Genomic DNA, 25,048 nt, shown 5'->3' on the forward strand with positions numbered 1-25,048 from the left:
CTCTTTGTTGGATGTCTGACTTTGCAAGAAGTCTTTCTTTGTTTTTCAGATTTCATCGGTTGTGATGTCGTCATGGGAGCCTCCACAGGTAAGTCATTGACCAGTAGTAGTAGATCATTGTTCACTGTAATTGGTCTGGATCCATATCCTATTAATACCTCCTGTCTTGTCGCTGGTATATGATGGCCCCTAGGCCCTGTTCGGATGTGTCAGTGTGAAGCATGAAGGGTTAGTTGAAGTCTTGATATGCCAATATAGGTGGGCTTGCTAACATACAATAAGATCTTCCAGGATGGGTTGGTTGTCCCTGGTCCATTCTACTGGCATCCTGGAGGGAACTTGAGGCCCTTCAGCTTTCTTCCTGCTGTGAGGGTCCCGTGCTGTCTCAGGCTTCGATACAACTGCAACTCAGCAACTGATACAAAGGTTTCTATTCTCTCCTTGTGTTTAACCCATGTTCTTCTGATCTTGATTTGGGTTCTTTCGTCTGCTCGTCTACATGTTTACTTGTCTGTCTGATTATTCCATCGTCGGTAAAACTACTCTACTCAAGAAATGCTTTTTTTGTTCCTAAGATTTTATACTCAAATGTTTGTCCAGGCTCCTCTGGATGAGTTCTGACCAATTAGACACTGTCTTTATTTTAGAGGTGGCACTTTCTTCCCCTCTCATCGTAAATCATGCCTTGTCTGTGATCTCACACTCTAGCAGAGAGTACAGTAAGAACAGTTTAGACATAATTCCTATTATAAGTATACAAAACATTTTACACAGATTTCAATCAGGCCATCTTCTGTATTATTAATATACGATCGTACTGATAGGAAACAAGACACACTTTCATTCAAACATCTAATGGTTATAACAATTGCATGACTTATACGTGATCTAAGCATAAGTCACATATACAGTGGGGGAAATAATTATTTGATCCCCTGCTGATTTTGTAAGTTTGCCCACTTACAAAGAAATGAAGGGTCTATAATTTGTATGGTAGGTTTATTTTAACAGAAAAATACATTATATAAAGGTTGTAAATTGATTAGCATTTGATCGAGTGAAATAAGTTTTTGATCCCCTACCAACCAGCAAGAATTCTGCCTCCCACAGATTGGTTATGTGCCCATGTGAAACACAGTCTGTCACTTTAATAAAGTACTCCTAATATCAGCTCATAATGTGTATAAAAGAAACCTGTCCACAGAATCTGTATCTTCCATTCCATCCTCTCCACCACCATGGGCAAGACCAAAGACCTGTCAAAGGACATCAGGGACAAGATTGGAGACCTGCACAGGGTTGGAATGGGCTACAAGACCATCAGCAAGAAGCTTGGTGAGAAGGAGACAACTGTTGGTGCCATTATTCGGAAATGGAAGAAATACAAAATAACCATCAATCGCCCTCGGTCTGGAGCTCCATGCAAGATCTCGCCTCAGGCCCGTCTGAAGTTTGCCAATGAACATCTAATGATTCAGAGAAGTCTTGGGAGGAAGTGCTGTGGTCAGATGAGACCAAAATTGAGCTCTTTGGCATCAACTCAACTCGTCATGTTAAGAAACCTTAAGGATTTAGAGAGGATCTGTAAAGAGGAATGGACCAAAATCCCTCCTGAGATGTGTGCAAACCTGATGACCAACTACAAGAAACGTCTTACCTCTGTGCTTGCCAACAAGGTTTTCTCCACCAAGTACTTAAATGATGTTTTACTTGGGTATCAAATACTTATTTCACTCACTGAAATGCAAATCAACTAATAACATATATATTATGTGTTTTTTCTGGATGTTTTGGTTGATATTGTCTCTATCCATTAAAATAAACTTACCATAAAAATTATAGACCCTTCATTTCTTTGTAAGTGAGTGAACTTACAAAATCAGCAGGGGATCAAATAATTATTTCCCCCACTGTATAGGTCGTAGACATGATATAGAATTATGTAGTTGAACAATGTTTGATTATAAGTCCGTCAAGAATTGTTTTGGGATGATTTTATGTATTTTGATATGTCTCAGTCTCTGTGGTTTTAAGAGATTTCAACCCTGGGGTCATTCAGAGTTCCTAAAGGAGAAGATCTGTTTTGCATATCTGTTGTGGGATCAAACAACCTCTGCCGTTATCTTGGTCGGGCTCGAGCTGTGCCATCTCTGAGCCAATCCGTCTTTTCCAAACTATCTAACGTTGACAACGTTCTTCCTTTATCTAGGCTCATCTGTTTGAAACTGGTTGGAGCCTGGATTTTATGGTCATGGATGGTTGATTTGGGGGGTCTGGAGTGTTGAGTTTTGTGTGGAATTACGTTTGAACAAATCATCTGGAAGATTCATTTGTGTTTGGTTCACCCTTAAATTCTACACTGTCACTTGGCAGGGTCCCATCACCCACTGTGCTATTTCGATGGGTATGGAAAAACAAGGGTCACTTTGGGGTTGTATCTCTAAGAGTCTCTCTCCAATAATCCAAGCATCATAAATTATCACTATTTTCATGAGGCTCGGACAAGACCACAGAGTCAGACTGTGCCATCTTTGAAGAGATTCAGCACTTCACCCAAGCCACCTGCCCTGCCCGGATAACTACTCCTATCAGACCAACTTTTAAGTGCCCGTCTCGATCATCTTCTTCAGCAGTTTGGACCACTTTGACTAATGTTTGTGCTTTTTTTGCGAGGGATATCAATGACTCCAGCCAGTAGTGAGGAAAGTATTGTCATCTGTTGCCCTGTATCAGGTCTCTGAATTGGTCTCTCAATTGGCATCTTATTCACCAGGAATAGAATAGATAGACTTGGGTCCTCATTTCCTAGCAGGTTGACTGTGATAATTGCCAAGCCTCCAAATGGGATAAGACCTCCATTTACAGCATAGACTTTCAGATCATCTTGACACCCAAGAAGCTCTCAAAGCGGCCTCACCTCAACACTTGGCAGGTATTTTTCTTGCTCGGTCCACCATACTAACTTGGGCACCTGTGTCGAGCAATGCCCTCACGTTAGGCAGTTCAAGTTGCGCCGGGTCAGAGTTTTGCGTCCAATCAGCGTAATTATGGTGCTGGACCTTTTAGACCCACTAATCAATGGGTAATAAGTATCAGTCTTTTCAGATTCAAATTAGACTGACTTTAAAAAGATATGACCAGCCTTGAAAAAAATGAATGACTAAGATGTAAGACGAGTCTAAAAAATGTATGCAACCAGCCACAAAACTTGTAAGCTAGTCAGGCTAGGAGACCAGCCAAGACCAGTAACCTAGTGATGTTACATATGACACTGAAGCTTCGATGCGCGTATCACATAAGCGACACAATTTGTAGTGAAGCCCCGTATCGATGCGTGTATTGGTTTACTAGAGTCACGTGATTGATGACAAACGAAGCCTCACTTTCTGACCAGTCACGTGCGCGTTTCGCTTTGGGTGTCAGAAGGCTCGAACTTCAGATCGTATTTAACGACTCATTGTTGCCTCAGTCTGGTTGATATTTACAATTATTGATATTGACATTTAATAACAGACGATCCTATCAGACAATGTCCTTATTCATTGTGTGTGTGTGTGTGTAGAAATAAAGAGAGAAAGAGAGAGAGAGAGAGAGAGAGAGAGAGAGTAGGCCTACATTAAATCTTATTGAATCATATGCTTATAAGCTATTATATTTTATTGTCACACTTTAATGGGAAAATGAATTTATTTAATGAACAAATCAAACAAACATGTAAGGCATTTATTTGTACACATCACATTGAAACTATGGAGTGTGTTGTGGTTGCTTCATCTGCCAGAGCTTCTAACACAGGCTTCTGGCTGCTTTATTTTAAATAAGCACCAGATGGCGCTGTTCTCGACACTCTCGAAGCTTTGAATCTTTTCCCGGAACAGTCAGGGGAAAGCCTCAGTGATTCATGAGGCTTCATTTCCCCATCCCTACAGTAACCAGTAACTTTGTTTTTGTTAGAAAAACAAAGTTCACAAAATTACTTTTTAGACTGAGGAAGATACATCAGCCTTAAAAAGTTCTTAGCTATATTATCATTCAAAAGTTAGGGGTCGGTAATAAAAATAAAATAAAAAATCCTCAAAAATTATAATGTACTCTGTAATATAGTAGGCCTATGTCTCTTATACTCCCATGGGTTGCATTTATTTGATCAAAATACAGTAAAAATTATAATATTTTGAAACATTATTGCAATTTAAATGAACTGTTTTCTATTCTAATATATTTTAAATGTAATTTATTCATGCAAAAACAATATAGAATTTTCAGCATCATTACTCCAGTCTTCAGTGTCACATGATCCTTCAAAATCATTCTAATATGGTGATTTGGTACTCAAGAAACATATCTTATCAATGTTGAAAACCATTGTGCTACTTAATATTTTTGATACATTTTTCCAGATGAACAGCAAGTTCAAAATAACAGTATTTGAAATAGAATTGTTTTTGCAAAAATGTAGAAAAAATAATCTTTGCTATCATTTCTATCAATTTAATGTGTCCTTGCTGATTATCCTGTTAATCTGTAAATCTATTTTAAATCTTTTAATATGAAACACATGAACTAAAACAGACAGGCAACACTTTATCCATTTTCTATCAGCCAGAGTTGAATCTCAGTTGTGGCCCATTCTGACCATCAATGCAGATGGCGATACTAGCTGATTTAGATCCAGATGTAAAGAGGGAATGCCTTGTTTGTTGTTGACAGAGAAACTGGCTGCAGCAATTCTATAATGTGGCTTTGCACATAAAATAATTCATGAATGCATCAATAAGCAAGAAACAAAAGCAAAAAAAATAATGATTTCCATGCTTATTTAAAAAAAAAATCTAGCCCAGCGAAACATGCCCACACATTTGCTGTCTATTAAAGAAAACGGCACAATATGTATGCATTTGTCTGTGTAATTAAATTTGGAACTGAGTTCTCATTTTCTAGCGTTCAGAGGAGATTCGAAATCACACTTTGCTGGATTACAAAGAACTTGTTTGGATTCAGTCTGAACATTCCTGCATTCTTGTGCAACGACTGTCCCATAAGTTAACATTTGGAGAATCAGTTTTCCATTGATAAAACAAAGTTCAATATAAAAGGCTATGGTTCATTTTTCAAAAGCAAGGAAGATGATATATGCCTATTTCAGGTTTCCATCCAGTAATATCCTTGTATTTTTCTTTGAAAAAATACTGCTCTGAGAGCAATATTCACTATATATACAGAAATATGCTCTGGTTATCAGATATGCTGAATACAGAGGGGAAAAACATAATATTTCCAGAGGAAGGAGGTAAAGTAAGACGAGCAAATCAGAGGCAGCCTGTTCACTAAAGCACTCTAGCTTCAGAGTCAGATTTATTAATAAAATTACACTCAAAACCTTCTACAGGCCACTCCTGAGGTCCAAGCCTTGGGTCATTCTACTGGGCTTCAAAGGAGAGCAGTGAGGACAGTTGTCAGCAGAGCATCAGTCTGAGAAAGAGGCCAGAACAGGGTGCTTGTATTAGTTGGCTTTGGCTCGAAGCTGGGCTCTTTTGCCAGTGACGGCCTGGAAGCCTGTCTTGATGCTGGCTACAGAGCAACGTGAGTGACAGGTTTCACACTGCAGGAAGTAGAGACGTGTGTCCTTCTGTAGAATTGTATCCGGTGAGCGGCAGGTATGACAAGTCACATATTCCTCTGTGAAAAAGAGAAAAGAGAAATGCCTTGTCAAAAATCTATTAGGTAAACTAAATCAGAGTCCTGCATGTAAGGTAAACCGCTAATTTTGATGTAACAGGTGGAATAATATTTAAATTGTCATTTGCATTGCGGGTGCGGGTGGGGAATCAATAGGCACGGACTACTTTGACTCAATTCGGTACCCACTAATGGGCAGCTGCTTTCAAGTAGTCCTATGCTTATTTGTGTTAGCACTCTATAGTCTGAAGACCATAAAATGTTTATAATGTTTCAACATGGTTTAGCATTGAGCACAGCAGCGTTTGAGAGCTGCCTGCAACTGTAGTGATTTGACAGCTTCAGTCCATCTGAACATGGTAAATTATGCCATATTTGATGAGAGGTAATGGCACAGTACATACAGGGGTTGAACAATAAAAATAAAATACTGATCAATATAGTGTTACAAGTTCATGTCTAAATATGTGCATATATAGGTGGTCAATCTTCCCTGATTTTACATTCCACTAGTAAGAGCAAAGAGTGAAGGTTAAATTAGCAGAGCAAAGCTGTACATAAAATATTGCAATCCACACAACATAATGGGAGACATCAGTTCAAAAGAGAACAAATTGTTGGTGCACATCTCGCTGGCTGATCTGTGACCAGGACAACAAGCCTTTGTTGTGTATCAAGAGCCATGGTATCCAGGATAATTAGACGAACCACATCCAACAGGAGTAACTGTCAATGCAGAGAAAGCGGTCCGAAAAGGGATGTCTGGATACTAGCCCGGATTGTATCCAAAAAACATAAAATAGAATTAAATGTGCCCTGGCCACTGTTCTGGAGGAGGAATGATTAAAAAAAAAAAAAAAAAGTGCAGGACTTTTTTCAGTCATTCCCAGGACAAATTGATGCTGTATTGGCCACAGGAGACCCTACAGTAATAATAAATTATTTTGCCCTACACTAATAATAAATTATTGTGGTCTAAAACATTAGCATGTAGTATTGGTAAACCAGCTACATATTCATACATTCAAAATATTCTACTTACTTATATATCTTCTCAAGACATTCTCTATTTGTTTCTGTTGAAAGCGTCCTTTGATTACAAGCTGGTTATTTCCATCTATGGAGCCACTAGATATAACATGAAGACATATCTTTAGTTACAGGGAAAAAAAAAAAAAAAAAAAAAAAATTCACCTTTTCACATCTGACAATTACTGAAAAGCAATTAATAACTCACCTTGTTCCTAACTCGGCTAACAGGAATGCCAAAAGATGTTTGGGCTGTCGATGCAACCTGAAGATGAAAAAGTAAACATGCTATGGTTTAATAGACACAATTAGGCTAATATATTAGAATAACTGGTTTGATTAAATTAATATATTGGTCAATGTCAATAAAAGTGTCCAAATTGAAGAAAAGGAAAACAATTATTAGAAAGGTACTGTTTGCACCATGTTGGTTTCATAAACTAACAAACTTTTCCATTATCCTCACTCTGAATACATGGTGTACACACTTATATCAAGAAGATTTTAAATATATTATATATATTTTTTTTTTTTTTTTTTTTTACAAATATCATAAATTATAATTAAATAAATTCAGAATTAAATTACAAAAATATGTGAATGTATATTTAATATATTTAAGTTATTTATTAATACAGAAATATAAGATTTGTCATTTTACAACCTGAACTAACCTTGTCTTGACAATTTTAAAATATACCTTGAGACAGTCATGAGGATCATGTTTTTTCTTTTCTTTTTTATTTTTGCATTTTAGTGCACTTGATTTGTTTGGTAGACATCTTTTTAAAACATTAATTTGATCATTTTAATGAGGATTTATTTTATTATCATATCAGGACAATTGTATCACCCTGACAAGAAATTAAAACATGCTTCAAGAAATTTTTTAAATATGCTTGTATTCAAGTCATTGTTAGTATGATTTTTTTTGTGCTGCTCTAATGTATTTTGGAATAAATTAAAAGCTAGGACAAAAATAGCGTAATGTGTGACTGAAACTTTTTTTAAAAGACCATAAGCATTCCTAGTTTTCTCTAGAACCCAGACTCAGCAGACATGCTAAGTGTTTGCACTCACAGTTTGCAGATGTCAGTGAAGTTTACAAAAGATGTTTTCTTTGTCCCAACTCGGACCACCTGAGGCGGCTTCATCACAAACTTCCTCTTCTCTCCTGCAACCATATCAGGGTTTTTCTCCCTCATGATGTTAAACACCCGGCTCAACAACTGTATAGACGCAGACAAGTAAATAATGTAATGAATTAAAGGAAAACTATGTCACAAACACTGGGTAGAGTGATGTGTGACATAGAAGAAGAGAGAAAGTACTCATCATATGAATCAACTTCATACCTCATCATAAGTGTAATCTCTCTCTGAATCTGCCCATGCTGGGCCTGATTGTGAGCTGAATGTGATGCCTTCTGTGCTTTTATCATCCTCGATGACTGTAATCAAATATATGTGAAGAACTCAGACATTCACATTTTTAATCAGCACAAATGAAATCTTTGTCATAAGCTAAAAGATTAGAAGATTCATAAATTGAAACAGTACATCATGTAGTGCAGAGGTCCCCAACCCCCGGGCCGCGGACCGGTACCGGTCCGTGGGGCATTTGGTACCGGGCCGCACAGAAAGAATAAATAACTTACCATATTTTACGGACTATAAGTCGCTCCGGAGTATAAGTCGCATCAGTCAAAAAATGCGCCATGAAGAAGAAAAAACATATATAGCCTAAGTCGCACTGGACTATAAGTCGCATTTATTTAGAAATTTATTTCACAAAAAAAAAAACAATGTTACAGTCGGGACAGTTCTCCGTTATGGACGTGAGCACTCTGAAAGCGCGGCACTAAAAGACTGCTTTAAAACTTTCACAGAGACCTCAAACAGAAAGCACAAAGCCTGTCTTTAAATTTAATTTCGTTTTGTATTAATTGTATCTTAATTTTAATCAATGTTTCATCAACCAATTGTCTGGATTTACTAAATAAGAAGTAAATATATTAGAAAATAGATAATCACGACACGGAGGTGCCGGCGCGTGAACTGGACTCTCGTCTCATTAATGAACCGAAACTCAGTGATAAGGTAGCCTACTTGCCTCACAGACCTGAGACATATATATTTGATTTGATTTGATTAGCCTTTATTGTCTCCTAGCGGAGAAATTCATCTTGGGCATTCGGGACAACAGATGCAGCACAACATACATAACACATAACATGATTTACTACACATAACATGAATTACTACACATAATTATCACCTTAAAAAACCGTGAACACATCCCACCTTCCTAGCACCTTCTGCTAACGCATACTTGATCACTAGCCTCTATACCTAATTACAGCTTGCCCACACCCTATTTGTTTTTATTCAATATTTTAATAGAGAGTGGCACAAAGGAAAATTTAAACCTATTCAGTTTACAGGTCGGTACCCTGTACCTTCTGCCTGAGGGCATCAACTCATACTCACTGTAGAGAACATGATTCGGATCATTAATAATTTTAAAACTCTGTTTTCTCACCGCCTCCTCAAAAAGCTCATTAAGAGTAGTCGGTGGCACTGATCCAATTATCTTCCCTGCCCTTTTAATCAATGTTTGGAGCTGTGTTTTTAGTTTAACTGACAGGTTACCAAACCAAGCTATAATACCATATCTCAATATAGACTCAATAACTGTCTTGTGAAAAAGGAGCATAATATCTTTATCAACACCATGAACTCTTAGTCTTCTTAAAAAATATAAACGCTGACACATTTTTGATGAAACATAATCTACATGATGTGACCACTGTAACTGTTTGTCTAAATGAATTCCTAAATATTTATATGTTGTTACTTGTTCAATCGGTACTCCTTCAATTATAATAGGGCTTTGGTCACCTATAGACCTAGGGTCAAAAATCATTTCTTTAGTTTTGTTAACATTAAGGAGCAAGTTATGCTTCTTGCACCACTTCTCCATCTCCTCTATCTCCTGTATATAAGTACCAATGTCTGACTCTTTGTGGAGTAAACTCAATATGGCCGTATCATCAGAAAATTTAATAATAAAATTATTCCTATTGATGTTTCTACATTCATTTGTATATAATATAAAAAGTAAGGGCGAGCTTACACAGCCTTGAGGGGCACCTGTGCTTATATTAATCATCTCGGAAAGAGTGGAGTTAACTCTCACCTGCTGCTTCCTTTCTGTCAGGAATGAGCCATACCATTTAATAATGTAGGGGTTCACTTCCATCTGATATAATTTGTCTAGCATTGTCTGCGGAAGAATACAATTAAATGCAGAACTAAAATCCATAAATAATAAACGAACATAACATGATGAAAATAGAAAGCTTGAAATGTCTACTTTTAACCCTCTGGGGTCTGAGCTGTTTTCTGGGCCCTGGAGGTGTTCTGACATGCTCTGACATTTGTGGTTATTTCTGTTACTTGTGACATTTTCATGGCTAAAGTCTAATTACACTGTATTCAGCACAAACTCTGCTACAATAATATATCAGCAGCATGTATGTAAAAGTTTGTAGTTTTGAGATAATGTGTGGTTTTTTTATTTATGTGTGGTTTGTAAAAATACAAAAAAAAATTCTCACTGAAATAAGGCCATGAAACCCATACTGATTATTTCTTCACAAGACTTTTGAAAATTGTATGACGTAGCCTAGAATATTTGCTCTAAAACTATGTGAAAATCACCCTTACTGCTCATTCAGAGAAGACAATATATTGATTTAAAATTTTTACGACGTGTTTTGTGTGAGAAAGCTTTATGCGGAGGTCATTAATATGTAAGCTTTTCACACCTGAGAAAGACAAAGACCCTCCCCTAACGGCCCTATTAGGAGCTATCAGGCCCTGTCATTCTGAGCAACCTTTCACAAAGAATGAGGAGATTTAAAAAAGAATGGCTTTTAGATTGTTTGGATTTATTTACAACACAACATAATCCAAAGATACACAACAAATGACAAAAAAGCACTTATTGAAAACAATGATCCAAAGACAGAGACCTTTCTGCCATTCCTAAAAACATTGTACATACCTTTCATTTCCAAGGTGTTTGATTTTCACTTTACCATGTTCATGTACAGAGACTCGTGTGAATGTTGAAGTCAGCAGGACTCAGTGGCATCTGGGCCCTGAAAGAAAAAAAAAGTGAACATACTGATATCAAGAGAAAGGCCTGCACAATTTTTGGGCTTTTTAAAATTCACAGAATACACACACACACACACACACACACACACACACACAAATGTTTCCAACAATATATAATATAATGAACACCAGGTTTGTTGTGCCTTGTAGGCATAGGCTATGCGCAGTGCTGCATAAAATAATAACAATAACCTATAGCAGCCTATAAATCTTCCAAAAGATTTCAGTAACAACTAAGCTAGAGAAAAATATATTGATTATCATGTTACATCAAATGTTTCCATTCGTTATGATGATATGAAATTAGATAATAGTAAAAAAAAGAAGCCGTTTGGTGCGTTTTGCTTTTCAAACGTGATCGCGATCCAAAATATGATACATTCAAACGCGATCGCGCTCAAATATAAAACATTATGGTTACCATATAGCCTACATCTACGTTTGAGCAGATATCCACAAACACAGTAACAGTAAACACGGGTCTAAATATTATAATATTCACCATATATCTAGCAACAGTTCAACTGCAATGTGAAATTTATGCAACAATAAACTAATATGTAAGAATTTCTTACCTTACATCTTTCTTTGTCTTCAAATCGCGTTCTTCTGATGTAAATCCAACGTAAGCTCACGGCACGTCTTTCAAACTCGACGAAAAGCAGAGACTTGTGAAGTGTTTTGGTGTTTTGTTTTTGAGGTAATGAGCGCGTTCACGTTCCATGTGGAAATTTGCATGTGAATCTCTTTTGCGCAAGTGGGCGTGGTCAAATTAAAAATAATTATGAAGCGTTTGAGAAGCTGGACATCTTGTTGGTTTTATACAAATTACTTAGAGAATATTTGTTTTCAGTTTGAATCCGATCATTTAAAAGTACACACTTAATGTTTATAAAGGTATATGGCTCATAAATGTGTGACAAGTATTCGCTGAGTTTTGTTTCAGTTTATAGACGTGCTCAAGAAAAAAAAGTTCACCGCGACGGAGAGGCAGAACGCACACCCTGTTTATTTCACCCTGTTTATTATTATTGCATCAACTTTTAAATGCATTATTATATTCAAATTGCAAACACATGAGGACAGTCTCCATGAAGCTCCTGTCTGCCGATCGATTGCTCCTGTCTGCCTCGCTGCCTGCTGTGAGTGTGTTTGTGTGCTTCGGTGCTGTAAGCTCCGTCTTAGCCTTATATTTCTTTGTTTTGAACCATCATTTTACTACCATTTCTAGTTGTTTATACTACTACATTTTACCCAACATCTCAGATTAACCTGACATCGCTAGCTTTTGTTATTAGTACTACTAGCACAAAACGCTAGTAATTCGCTAGCCTGTTAACGCGCCACCCGTGCGCTCAGCTATTTTTATTTATTTATTTTTCTCTCGCGCGTCCGCGCCTTTGAGTTCATAAAAGCTCAGGTGAGTAAGAATCAGTCAACAAACACGGTGAGTAATGTCTTGTCCTGTTATTGTCACTTGCACTTCATGTCACATGTTTAGTATAGCCTTCTCTGTCGACAATATAGGATTTATATGTGATAAATGTAAGGAGACAGTTAGGTTGACAGAGAAGATTTCAGAATTAGAAACACGCATCCAAACTTTAATTGAGGATAGTAAGAGTGCTAGTGCTTTAGATGTTTTGGATGCGCATAGAATAGTGAACACTTTACATGGCGTGGTTCCGGCTGAAGTAGAGCCCGTGCAGCCGGGCAAATGGGTGACAGTGAGGGATCGCTCTAGTCGCGGATCTAAAAACCACTCTTCCGTTCCGATTACCATAACAAATCGATTTGCCCCGCTCAGTGAAACACCCACTGAGAATGATTGTGCCCTAGTTATTGGCGATTCTATCACACGGAACGTGAAAATAGAGACACCAACCACCATAGTCACATGTTTGCCGGGAGCCAGAGCGCCTGACATCAAAGCAAATTTAAAAGTGCTGGCTAATGCTAATCGTAAATTCTCTAAGATCATTATTCATGTCGGCACTAATGATGTTCGACTCCGCCAGTTGGAGATCACCAAAATTAATATTAAAGAGGTGTGTGAACTTGCAAGTACGATGTCAAGGACTGTAATTTGCTCTGGCCCCCTTCCTGTTCGCAGGAGTGATGAGATAGTTAGTAGATTGTGTTCGCTTAACGGTTGGCTGTCTAGGTGGTGTCCGCTTAATAATATAGAATTCATAGACAATTGGAAAAGTTTTTGGGGCAAACCTGACCTGTTGAAAAGAGATGGTATTCATCCCTCCTGGGATGGTGCTGCTCTTCTCTCTAGTAATATGGCTCATAGTCTTAGAGCTCAAACATGACAATCTGGGGCTCAGGTCAGGAAGCAGACAGACTGGCTAAACCGACCGTCTGCTAGCGGCCTCGCGTCACCAAGGTCAGATAAATCCTATCACATAGAGCCTCTTTCACCTAGCTATCATCATATAGAGACTGTGTCTGTTCCCCGAATTTGGAAATCCAAAAAACGTTTAAACCCATCTAAGGTTAAAAATTTAATTGATGTTCAACAAATAAAAAACAGCTATATTACAGATGAGCAAATGCTAAAGCTTGGGTTGCTGAATATTCGATCGCTTACTTCAAAAGCACTCGTTGTTAACGATATGATTTCAGATAATAACCTAGATTTGCTGTGTTTGACAGAAACCTGGCTAAAACCAAACGATTACATTACTTTAAATGAATCAACCCCGCAAGATTACTGTTATAAACATGAGCCTCGTCTGAAACGCAAAGGGGGTGGTGTTGCTGTAATTTATAGTAATAGTTTCAAAACCACTAAGAAATCAAGTTTTAAATATAATTCTTTTGAAGCATTGGTGCTTAATGTAAAAATATATAGTGTAAACGATAAATCACGTTTGAGATTTGTGTTGGCTACTGTATACAGGCCACCAGGGCACCATACTGACTTTATCAAAGAATTTGCGGACTTTCTATCAGAATTAATATTGACTGCAGATAAAGTACTAATTGTTGGTGATTTTAATATACACATCGATAATGAAAAAGATGCATTGGGATTGGCATTTAAAGACATTGTAAATTCAATTGGAGTTAGACAACACGTGTCAGGACCTACTCATCGTCGTAATCATACTCTAGATCTAATATTATCACACGGAATAGATGTTGATGCCGTTGAAATTCTGCAGCAGAGCGATGACATCTCAGATCATTATCTAGTCTCGTGTAAACTTCATTTAGCCAAAGCTGCAAAGCCGACTCCGTGTTACAAATATGTTAGACCTATCACTTCTGCTACTAAAGATTGCTTTATTAATAATCTTCCTAATCAGTTTCATCATCTCAGCATCTCAGATAGCTTAGAAGAACTAGATATTACAACAGAAGCGTTTAACTTTCTCTTTTCCAGCACTTTAGACACAGTTGCTCCGTTGCGCTTAAAGAAGATTAAAGAAAATAGTCCAACGCCGTGGTACAGCGAGCACACTCGGGCCCTTAAGAGAGCAGCCAGAAAAATGGAGCGCAACTGGAAGAAAACAAAACTAGAGGTATTTCGCATTTCATGGAAGGAGAGCTCTATTGCTTACAGAGAGGCTTTAAAAGCTGCTAGATCTGCTTATTTTTCAACCCTATTAGAAGAAAATAAACATAATCCTAGGTATTTATTTGAAACGGTGGCTAAACTAACGAAAAATAAAGCTTCAAGCCCAGAAGTTTCCAAGCAACACAGCAGTAATGACTTTATGAACTTCTTCAATTATAAGATTGATAATATCAGGGACAAAATTATAACTATGCAACCGTCTACTACAGTATCGCATCAGGCAGTGCATTGTAGTCTCCCTGAGGAAAAATTTGATTCATTCGTTGCTATAGGAGAGGAAGAATTTACTAAACTCATTAAATCATCTAAATCTACAACATGTATGTTAGACCCTATACCGACTAAGCTACTGAAAGAAATACTTCCAGAGGTCATAGATCCTCTTCTTAATATCATTAATTCGTCTTTGTCTCTAGGATACGTACCAAAAAACTTTAAGCTGGCTATGATTAAACCGCTTGTTAAAAAAACGCAACTTGATCCTACAGAATTAGTCAATTACAGGCCGATCTCGAATCTACCTTTTCTGTCAAAGATATTAGAAAAGGCAGTATCCTCACAACTGTGTTCCTTTCTTGAAAGAAATGATATCTGCGAGGATTTCCAGTCAGGATTTAGACCGTACCATAGTACCGAGACAGCTCTCGTTAGAGTCACAAATGATTTGCTCTTATCATCCGATCGTGGTTGTATCTCTCTATTAGTGTTACTCGATCTTAGTGCTGCATTTGACACCATTGACCACAACGTTCTTTTAAATAGATTAGAACATTATGTTGGCATTAGTGGAATTGCACTAGCATGGTTTAAATCATACTTATCTGACCGTTATCAGTTTGTAGCAGTAAATGATGAGATGTCTCATCGATCACAAGTTCAGTATGGCGTACCACAAGGCTCAGTACTAGGACCGTTGCTGTTCACTCTGTACATGCTACCCTTAGGAGATATCATTAGGAAACATGGCATTAGCTTTCACTGTTATGCCGATGATACTCAGCTCTATATTTCTTCAAAACCTAACGAAACTTATCAATTCACAAAATTAACGGAATGCATAGCGGATATAAAAAATTGGATGACTTGTAATTTCCTACTTCTAAATTCTGAAAAAACAGAGTTTCTAATTATTGGACAAAAAACTTCCTCACATAATAATCTAGAATACTGTCTAACACTCGATGGCTGCTCTGTTAAGTCTTCGTCGTCGGTTAGGAACCTGGGTGTGCTCTTTGATACCAATCTTTCATTTGAAAGTCACGTGTCTAGTATCTGTAAAACTGCATTTTTCCATCTTAAAAATATATCTAAATTACGCCATATGCTCTCATTGACAAATGCGGAACAATTAGTTCATGCGTTCATGACCTCAAGGCTAGATTATTGTAATGCTCTACTGGGTGGTTGCCCTGCACGCTTAATAAACAAACTACAGCTGGTTCAAAACGCAGCAGCTCGAGTTCTTACCAGAACCAGGAAGTATGACCATATTAGCCCGGTTCTGTCAAAACTGCATTGGCTCCCTATTAAACATCGCATCAATTTTAAAATATTGCTGATCACTTACAAAGCACTAAATGGTTTAGCTCCGCAGTACTTGAGCGAGCTCTTAACGCATTATAGTCCGTCACGTCTATTGCGATCTCAAAATTCCGGCCAGTTGATAATACCTAGAATATCAAAATCGACTGCTGGCGGTAGATCCTTTTCCTATTTAGCACCAAAACTCTGGAACAGTCTTCCTACCATTGTCCGGGAAGCAGACACACTCTGTCAGTTCAAAGCCAGATTAAAGACACATCTCTTTGACCTAGCTTTCACATAATACATTATAGACTTCTATAATTTAATGTTAGGCTGCATAGATTAGGTCAGCCGGAACCGGGAACACTTCCCAAAAATCCTGATGTACTCGTTACATCATGAGAAGAATGGCATCTACGCTAATTTTAGTGTCTGTGTTTATCCCGAGGTTTTCCTGCAGCCTGCCGGATCCAGGCCGTATCCAGATCTGACGAAGGACCTTCGCCTGGACCGATGACAACGCAGTGCTGAAGTGCCAACTAGTCTCTCCCTATGGAGGATCCCACTACCACTCTACAGATAAGGCGTTGTCGGGAAAATCCGTTTCGCGTTCCTACCCCAAAGCAACAAAATAAAATAAAATTCTTTATCAAAAATTATAGGGAAAGACAAGTACTTTGTTTAGGCTTGGCTTGTAGGGAATTCCAAACCTGCATATATTCAAACGCACATAACTATAGAACCCATTCTAAATGCGCATGTGAATGCCATCAGCGTTTCTCACAGGTTCGCGTTTAAAGTCTGTGTAGAGGGAATGGTGTCGTCTTAGCGGCCCCTAATTTAATAACAAATGATCATTGCGACAGAAGCAAATAAATCAAAACTAACTTTAGATGGAAATAACTTAACTCTGCTGTAAAGCCGAAACAATCTCTGTTACCTTAAATTATACGCTTATCTCTGTAAAGCTGCTTTGAAACAATCTACATTGTTAAAAGCGCTATATAAATGAAGATGACTTGACTTGACATGAAAGACCCACTGGCAGATGAACGTGCTACTACATTTCTCTCCGAAACGGTAGGAAATGAAATTAGATTTAATAGAGGATTTTAACTGTGACAAGATGATTGACAGGGCAGTTTACGTGACAGGATGCAGCCCAGAGGCATTTGAGCAATATGTCTGTTGGTGAAGCGCATCAACTTTTAAATGCATTATTATATTCAAATTGCAAACACATGAGGACAGTCTCCATGAAAGACCCACTGGCAGATGAACGTGCTACTACATTTCTCTCCGAAACGGTAGGAAATGAAATTAGATTTAATAGAGGATTTTAACTGTGACAAGATGATTGACAGGGCAGTTTACGTGACAGGATGCACGCGACAGATCCATCCAATAAAGATGACGAAGTAGTATGTCCCAAAGCTTGCCTACTTTTTTGATACACATTCAAAAGTACCTTTTCTTCACAAAAAGAGTACATACTTTTATGGCGTAGTGTAAAGGGACTCAGCATATGGCTTTACACGATGACGATCGCTCTGATTGGTTTTAGGTCTATCCAATTGCGCCCAAAGGCATTTGAGCGACATCCGTTGGTGACGCCCCTTTGGAAATTAGTTATTAATGCAGCTTTGCCAGACCATAACTCAGTTACTACTGAGAATGGTCTGGTTTTAACCAGGCTACTTAGCCTATGTAATCCATATGAAATGTGCATTTCTCTCTGGCGCGTTCACTACTGCGAAGATCGAGAGTCAGCATTGTCAACTTCATCTTTCCAGTCGACACTGACATAAAAAAAACTGGTTTATTAGTAAACAATTAAAAATGTCTCCTGCTATATTTTACATATTCATAATGATTAATTATGCCGGTTCTTTGTGACAGCTTTTAGGTGCTTTATTGGTAGCGCCACCCTTACATGTCACATGAAGCACCGAAAACATGGAGATTTTTTTCTTTTGGGGGGCATTTTGTTTGTGTTCAGGCTTTCTCAGTTGTCTTTAGGCGCGATGTTATGAGGACGCTGCTAATAAAGTTGCGAGTAGGCCTACACATTGGATTCACGATTATTATTATATTTTAAAAATACCCCAGTTTTTATGCCGATCGTATCATTTTATTTTGTTGTATTTATCCGCCACACCTTAAAGGCCAGTCCTTGAAAATATTGTCTGATATTAAACCGGTCCGTGACGCAAAAAAGGTTGGGGACCGCTGATGTAGTGCATTAAACACCTTTAAGAGGAAAAAAACAAATGATTTTTTCCCTGACATTAATGTCAATGTCACTATTTATACAAGCACAATTTAAAACAATAAGCTGACCAGTGTGCTGTACATAGCATAATATAGAACTCAATAGAGTATAATATAGAACTCAATAGAGATTGACACAATAAACAATAACCAGTCAAAATAGGCACAACATCATTGATTTAAATCTATAGAAAACAAATAAGATTATAGAAGTTGATAAATTATGGATGCACCGATATCAATACTGATCGATACCGATACAGCACACGTGTCATGTGGATTAAAACTAAATTAAAGCATGAACCGTTATTTGATTTATGTATAGCGAGTGGTTCCCTACATTATTCCATGACGTTTGCTAGTCAAAAAGTTTCATGAAAGAGCGTGCCCCGAAAATCAAACAGCGCATGAATACTGAATTGAATTCTCTTTCACATCTTGCACTTGTATGGACAAATTCACACAAAATTATATAAAAACGCCCTTTCTTGGGGAGTATCCTAGTAAACAGTCGGTTAAATGAACAGACTTCACTTCTCAAGTGAACGTAGACAGTAGCCTATTCATATGAGACCCGTGCATTCGGTCATAAAGGGACAGCAGTCTTAATAAACCTGCTGCTGTTTTAATGTTAATCAAACAAAGGACAAAGAAATCACTCACTACTCTTAACTAAATACCTTTTGCAACTTTATAAAAATCCATCTATATTTAATTTATAAAGTAATGAATATGCAGTGTTATTTCACATTTGATTACTTTATTCAAATTTCTGTACCTGAAAACTACTGTTAGAGCTACATGAAAAAAACAACAACAACACAAAAAACCAGCTGTTTATTTCATTTGTAGCCTTTCTTTGTTCTATTGTATTTATTTGTGCTATTTGTAATTTTATTATTTTATCTTATTTTATTACTGACCGTTTACTTGTCTTTAATGTTTTAAATTTACATTAATTAGGCTAGTAGTTTTGGTGTAGTATCAAAACTGGAATAGAGAATTGTGATATTTCACTGCCGTCTAAACATTTGAACGACTGACCCAACCCTCAGCACTGAGCCGTGCTGAAGCAACTAAATATGCGCTGTATTATTAAATGGAAGATAAAATATAATAGAGCAAAAGAATGAACAGTGAAAATAACAGAAGCTCATACAATACATTATAGCAGGCTTAATTAAGCATGAAAATAACTGAAAAAATATATATATTTGCTGAAAAAATTAAATCCAACTAAAATGATTTATATGATTTTGGATTCTCTAGCTGATACATTTAAAATTACAAATGCAGTGAAAATACAGGTATTGGTACTCTATATCGGCAGGTACCAAAAATTAAAGTATCGGTATCAGATTCGTTCTGGAAAAAGTGATATTGTTTCATCCCTATTTAAAATGATCTACTGTTGTAGCACTTCTAATAGTAACAGGCAGACTGTTCCACAGTTTTGGCACTGCTACTACAAATGCCCGGTCACCTCTAAAATTTAATTTTGTCCTTGGAACCTTTTGTCCTTGTTTTAAGATCCCAGAGACCTCCCCGAGCAATGTTCCGACAAGAGATCAGTAAGATAAGATGGTGTTAAGGCATTTAGAGATTTGTAGACCATTAAAAGAACTTTAAAATCAATTCTGTAGCATACCGACTACCAGTGTAATGGAATTAGGTATTATATGTTCATGTTTCTTGACAGCAGTCAGGAGCCTAGCAGCTGCATTTTGTACCACTTGTAGCCTAGAAAGAGTAGCTTGACTAATTCCTATAAAGAGTGTGTGGCACTGTATTTCAAATTTAAGAAACTTAAACCTGACATTATAAATCTAAGTAACACAAACTGGATCTGAATTATTTTTACAGACATATGGAAGAAAACCTATGTAGAATCAAAGTTGACTTGCAAAAAAAAAAAAAACGTAACAGCAGATTTTGTAAAAAATCCGTTAAAGCCAGTTTTGAGGCTGATGTGATTTTAGAGTAAAATTTCCTTGTAGATTGCAGTACATGCTAACTGAAAGCTTGATTATACACAGTATTTTTCTGTAACTCCTACCTTTTATATTCACATTTTTAAAATAATATTATTAATGCAGCACATTCTAATTAAATAAAGTGTATGTTCATACCATCCTCTTGTTCCACAGTGTCTCTCTCCTCAACAAATTCAACTTTTTTTGGTTTCTTTTTTTTAGCTGGAAGCATCAAGTCCAAATCATCTTCCTCCATTATTTCCTGCTGGTCTCCCTCAATTCTCAGCTCCTGGTCACCAATAAAATGAAAAGAGTCAACAGCCGTTAGAAGAACTATCAAATACAAGAAAATATGCTTACTGGGCATCACATTAGTGATGAGAAGTCCAATTCTTTTTCTGCAAACTGATTCTTTTGGACAGTTTGTTTCAATAAACCAGTTAGAAAGACAAAGACAATGCACACAATAGGGCTTTTCACACTGCACTTAAACCTGAGTTATCATCGTTCTAAACCCTGGTTTTAACCCAGGCTAAAGAAGCATTTCACACATTTTAGAAGCGGTGTTAGCACCGCGTTTTACCCAGGGTTACGGGGCTTTTGCGGTGTCAACCCCGTATTGCGGTGCCAAACGTGTACAGTGTGAAATGAGGCAAGTGGTGGAATGTTACGGCTAGATGCTTTGCAACAGACAGCCAATCACATGCCTTATAATCATGTTTTACAGTCACAGAAACACTATGTGTTGCTAAACAGTAGGCTATATTTCAGTGTTTGAGTGGAACATTTTTGAATAGTGACAGAACACATGACAATTGGAGTGAAGAAGAGATCATTACATTCTTTCCTTTACAGTCCAAAAACTCCCTTCAGTATATACCTGATAGTACAGGCGGCAATATATAATATGAGGATTTGCAATGCAAGGCATTCATCCAATTCATGACACTCACTGGCACCGCAAATATACAAATAAGAATGTTAACCCAGGGATTAGTAGTGTACAATTTTAAATAGCAGATTATGAATTATTATTATAACGATTAATTATTAACCCTAGGTTAATTATGAGAAATGATAACCCAGGATTCAATTTACCCAGGGTTTAGAATGACCCGGGGTTAACCATTTCAGGTGTGAAAGGCCTAATAAGTGCATTGTATCAAATGATTAATTGTAAATGCTAGTAAACAGTAGTTAAAGACAATTAATATTAAGTGGGTCCAATTTTTTAAATAATAATATTAGTTATGCAGCACACTCTAAGTGAATTAAAGTAGATAATAAAACAGAAGTTGCGATTGTCTTTTCTTCCCCATTGCATATCCAAGTGAAATGGATACTCAAACGAGAAAAATGTTAATGGTTTTGATTAAAGATTATGAGGCCACATTATTTTCTTTTATAATGGACAAATCATTTAAGTGTTAGTACATAGTACTTAAAGACACCTAAAAGAGGGTCCCATTTAATTACCCAGCTATGTAGGCTACTGGTCACAGGAAACTCATTTCATGTGTATTGCAAAGAGTGAATCATTAAACAATTACCAGACAATTTCCTTATCAACAACTTCTAACCTTTATTCCTTCTTCAATGTCATTTTCAAACACCTTCTTTGGTTTCTTTTTCTTCTTTTTCTGATTAAAGAAGTTCAGATCATCTAAATCATCCGAAGGCTCTGTAAAGATAGTTGTAGAACAGTGTCATAAAGGACCCAATCTCAAATAGCACATTTTTACAAACTCCTTCACACAACTTTTCAAGGTTATGGTTTAAATACATTTGTTGAGAAACATGACTAAACCCAATGCCACGGTACAAGAGAAACGCAAAACACTGCATGGTTTATGGAGAAAAATGGCCTCACACCCTTTTTCTTGATGTCATCATCTTCAGGGTCGATTTCTCGCTCCTCTCCTGCTTCAGGCTCAACTTCTCTCTGTTCAACCTGTTGGGCTTCCTCTCCAAGGCCATCTCCATCTTCGTCGAGCATGAAGGGCTTCTTCTTCTTCTTTTTCTTCTTTGATGTAGTGGGGTCGAATAAAATCTGAGGACACATAAGGCACCAGAATCATTTGCTAAAGCATGCCTCGCTGTGGTGAAGGAAATAATACTCACCCGTTTTTACTACTCAAGCAATGTTTGAGTGTTCTTTATTAGTTTTTGCATTTTATACAACTAGAAATAATACGTCATAATGCAATAAATAAATAAAAAACAGCAAACGTAGCCTAGAGCACGTTATAGGCAACACTATAACTGCTCTCAAATCTATTCCAAAGTCACAACATGATTGAATATTTCCACTAAACTGTGGATATTAACAAAATATAAAAATAGACCACCACAATACCTCGTCTTCTGACATGATGATTGAATTAAATATCAACGCTTTTCGTCCTTGTAAATATCGTTCACACGGTTAACTACTCTCATCCACTGTCTTGCATCAGCACAATCAGCGAGCTTAGCGCGCAAGCGTTCTTCCGACGACAAATGATTACATCATCTCCACGTCCACGACAACACCATGCGACTTTCTTCTTCTTCTTCTTCTTCATTTGGTGTTCACTTTCGGTGCATTACCGCCGCCAACTGGACTGGAGTGTGAAGCACTAAAAACAATAATCAACTAAATAAAAAAATAATAATAATAATTTTTTTTAACCCCAATACATCAAATTCTCCAATCTACTCCTATTGCTTTGAGATAGTTCATTATCGCACTTTATATTTTTACTTGTTCTAGGCTACTTGCTTTCCAATAGACTTTCCAGAATACTACCACACCCAATTTTCTTACTATCCTCTTAAGTACTAACCTTTCTTTTCCATATTTTAAACATTTTATTAAAACATGTTCTATTGTTTCTGCCTGATCACAATAATTACATTTTCCCATATCATGTTTTCCTATCTTAAACAAGGAATGATTTAATCGTGTGTGCCCTATTCTAATACGAGAAACAATCGTATCCTCTTTCCTATTCCTAAAAACACTTCTTCCATTTCCTACTTGCTTCTGAATACTATACAACTGTCTTCCCTTGACCTCATTATTCCATAGTTCTTGCCATTTATTGTTTATGAATTCTTTTATTTTACTTTTAACTTCATTTTTGCTCAACGTCACTTGCACATTTATCTCATTATGTTTTACTGCTTGCTTTGCTAGTCTATCTACCACTTCATTGGCCTCCAGTCCCACATGAGCAGGAACCCACACAAACACTATTAAGCTTACACTACTTATTCTTAGCAAACTTGCAAGTATCTCATATATAATGTCTTGCCTTGATACTTTATTTCCACTTACGAGGCTTGTGATTGCTGCAAACGAATCAGAACATACTAATCTCGGTTTTACGTCCTCTAGTCTACGTGCAACCATCATGGCAACTAATTCTGCTGCAAATACAGAGATATGGTCAGTTATTCTTTTCTTGATACTAATTTGAAACTTAGGAATATATACAGCAGCTGCTGTTCTTCTAGAGATAGGATCCTTAGACCCATCAGTAAATATTTGCACCCATGATGAGTAAGTCTGATCTAAATACTGCTGTGCTATTATATTCTTTAGGATGTTATTCTCATTCTTAATTTTCATTTGAATTTGTAGGTCAATTATTGGCATTGGAAAAATCCATGGTGGTATATACTGGATAATATCACAGTAGGGCTAACATCACAATCTTCAATACCCGCTTCTTGTGCTTCTCTTTGAACACTCCATCCCAAGCTTTTAATGTTTTTGTTCCCATGCATGTTCCCAGCATTCTTCTAGTACTCCCTTCACTGGATGATTCTTTTTATGACCTTTTATATTAACCCAATAATTCAGTCTTATTTTATGTCTTCGAAGTTTTAACGGATCAACACCAACTTCTACCTGTAGAGCTGCTATGGGAGATGTTCTGACTGCACCACAACATATTCTTAGAGCTTGATTTTGTATTGCTTCAATCTTTTTGAGTGTAGTCTTGTTTGCAAAACCGTAAATTATACTTCCATAATCTAAACTTGATCTAATTAAAGTATTATATATTCTTTTCAACGATAATCTACAAGCTCCCCATTCCACCCCTGTTAAACATCTTAATATATTTACTCCTTTTTTACATTTCTTAATCAGATTTTTAGCATGTATAGCAAAAGTCATCCTGGAATCCATCCATACACCGAGATATTTGACTACTGGCACTTGCTCCAATTCCTGCTTATATAACTTTACCTTAACCTCTGGTATTTTTTTCCTTTTAGTAAAACATATAACCTGAGTCTTAGCCACAGATAATCTAAAGCTCCAATTATTTGCCAACCCCTCTACTTCATCTACTGCTTTTTGAATACTTTGTGTTACACATGCAATATTACGTCCTCTTTTCCAAATTGCCCCGTCAACCGCAAATAATGCTCTTCCTACATCACCTTTTAAATTACAAAAAACATCATTTATCATAATATTAAATAAAACTGGGCTGCATACACTTCCTTGAGGAGTTCCGTTCTCTATCTTGTATGTCTCTGAATACTCTACTCCTATCCTATCCTATCTTTCCTCCAATTCCCATACATTTCAGTTTTATTAAAAGTCCCTCTTTCCAAAGCATATCATAAGCTTTCTCGATGTCGAATAACACCCCTACCATTACTTCTTTATTAGCCTGAGCTTTCCTGATATCTGCTTCTAGGCTTAACACAGCGTCCATAGAATTCCGACCTCCATGCGACTTTCCATGGCTGCGCCCTTTTTTTTACTGTCTATGGCTGCGCCCGAAATTGCATACTCTCTT

At 37.0% G+C, this 25,048-nt stretch overlaps 1 protein-coding gene across 1 annotated transcript; it reads right to left on the bottom strand.

Moving 5' to 3' along the window:
- Window positions 1-4,470: 4,470 nt before the first annotated feature.
- Window positions 4,471-22,780, bottom strand: LOC307173993 (eukaryotic translation initiation factor 2 subunit 2-like). The gene is made up of 9 exons (XM_079897610.1): window positions 22,606-22,780; window positions 22,122-22,299; window positions 21,830-21,930; window positions 20,406-20,538; window positions 8,064-8,158; window positions 7,789-7,937; window positions 6,917-6,973; window positions 6,722-6,807; window positions 4,471-5,679 (listed from the first exon to the last, which is right to left on the bottom strand). Exons 1-9 carry the CDS (start codon window positions 22,618-22,620, stop codon window positions 5,504-5,506), a joined length of 990 nt encoding a protein of 329 aa, XP_079753736.1. The 5' UTR covers window positions 22,621-22,780; the 3' UTR covers window positions 4,471-5,503.
- Window positions 22,781-25,048: the final 2,268 nt, after the last annotated feature.

This window comes from Squalius cephalus (assembly GCF_949319135.1).
Source record: "Squalius cephalus genome assembly, chromosome: 16".
Classification (NCBI taxonomy): Eukaryota; Metazoa; Chordata; class Actinopteri; order Cypriniformes; family Leuciscidae; genus Squalius; species Squalius cephalus.

Coding starts and splice junctions, on each gene's coding strand:
- LOC307173993 (XM_079897610.1), bottom strand. Junction 7,938..8,063: donor GAGATTACACTTATGATGAG/GTATGAAGTTGA, acceptor GCGTCTATACAG/TTGTTGAGCCGGGTGTTTAA. Junction 6,808..6,916: donor TTAGCCGAGTTAGGAACAAG/GTGAGTTATTAA, acceptor TGTTATATCTAG/TGGCTCCATAGATGGAAATA.